The 1,691-nt window shown below is 53.9% G+C and overlaps 1 protein-coding gene across 1 annotated transcript; it reads right to left on the bottom strand.

The window, feature by feature from the left end:
* Positions 1-978: 978 nt before the first annotated feature.
* PPTG_07474 (hypothetical protein) lies at positions 979-1,497 on the bottom strand (the record flags this gene model as incomplete). The annotated part of the gene is made up of 1 exon (XM_008901753.1): positions 979-1,497. One exon carries the CDS (start codon positions 1,495-1,497, stop codon positions 979-981), a length of 519 nt encoding a protein of 172 aa, XP_008900001.1.
* Positions 1,498-1,691: the final 194 nt, after the last annotated feature.

Here is a 1,691-nt window from a genome sequence, read left to right as displayed (position 1 = left end):
TCTCGGGATCAGCGCGAACGCCAGCTTTGCTGACGTAGCAGCAGAGGACTGGGATTTCTGGTGCGCAAAAGACACACTTTTTCAGATTTGCGTACAACTTGTTGTCTCGCATTGTTTGGAAGACTTGACGAAGATGGTGGAGATGCACTGCGACAGCGCTGAGGCCGTTCTCAGTGCGACTGTGCACGACGATATCGTCAAAATAGCTGGGTGCAAAGCCCCGAAGCGGCCGAAGAACGTGTGAAACCATCCTGTTGAACGTCGCTGGAGCGTTCTTCAATCTCTGTGGCATGACGAGCCACTCCCAGAGCATACCACTGGGAGTACTGAGCGCTGTGAGTGGAATATCACTCTCCCTCATCAAGATCTGATAAAATCCATCAGTCAGATCAATCGCACTGAAGACTTCGCTACCAGACATGGAGTCTAGGACCATGGTCTTTCGAGGGATTGGTGTCTGCGCAGGAATTATGGCGTCATTCAGCTTATTGAAAGCGTGAACGATGTGCCAGCCTCCGGTTGCCTTCTTCACACAGAAGGTGGGACTTGAATGTGGCGAGTTGCTCTCACGGACATGACCAGCTTTGCAGCGTCCCTCAAAGAATTCATCGATGGCTTGAACTTGGTCTCGCGACAGTGGCCACTGCCGTGCCACGCAGTACTTCGACCCTGGCACGAGATCGATCTCGTGTCGAACGCCTCGATCGGCGGGTAACTCGGCTGGAATGTTTTCAGGGAATACGTGTGCGAATTCGCAGGCGAGTTCGTACACAGGGTTACCTGAAGCTTTGAGAGCGGACCATGACTGAGCCGTAAACCGCTCTTCTCGCGCCGACTTTGGCTCAGCCGCCGCTGGTCGTGACGACTCCGCCACGTCGTTGACCGCGTTCAGTGCAACGGGAGAAGTGTCGCCGTTGGTTATCATACAGACTTGTTCGATTTCTCCTGCCTTCAAGTCCCGGAGAAAGTGTTTCCATGTCAAACCCGGGAGACTGGTAATCGACGCAGCATCGGAAGCCGGGCTTGCAACTTCGATGGAAGGAAGCTGATTCGGCACACTGTGGAGAACTCCAGCACGGACAGCACTTCGACACGATCAGCATTATCCTCCCAACAAGGTGGAGTGTAGCGTGACCAGTTTAGGCGCCCACGCGAGCTCTTCTTGCGTTTTGATTTCTCCGACCGCCTCCAGCACGAACTCGAGACCGACGAATTCTCGTCGTCGGGTGACGGGACCACCTCGTCCTCGACCTCCATATCAGTCCGCGGGAGTGGCACGTGCTCAACCGCCTCGTTGCTCTGCGGGAGAGTCTCGAGCTCGACCTCCATATCAGTCCGCGAGAGTGTCACGTGCTCGACCGCCTCGTTGCTCTGCGGGAGAGTCTCGACCGTTCTTCGCGTTGGGAGCCACATTTGCTCGACCACTCGGTTCAATTTTGGGAGCAACACATGCTCGACCGTCTCGTTCAGCTTCGAAAGCAACACATGCTCGACCATCTCGTTCCGCTTCGGGAGCAACACATGCTCGACCGTCTCTTCTTGATCCTTGCTCACCAACAAGGATTGTAATGGGCTTGCTTCATGCCCACTACTTCGGCTTACACGTTAGCGCACGTGTATGAGGAAGCGTAGTTTGCTTAAACTTAGATTAACTATACTTACGTCTCGTAAGTATAGATTTACTTAAATAA

This window comes from Phytophthora parasitica, assembly GCF_000247585.1.
Source record: "Phytophthora parasitica INRA-310 unplaced genomic scaffold supercont2.12, whole genome shotgun sequence".
In the NCBI taxonomy this organism is placed as follows: domain Eukaryota; phylum Oomycota; class Peronosporomycetes; order Peronosporales; family Peronosporaceae; genus Phytophthora; species Phytophthora nicotianae.
Note: the sequence above shows the minus strand (reverse complement) of the source record. Positions and strands in the feature narration are given on the sequence as shown.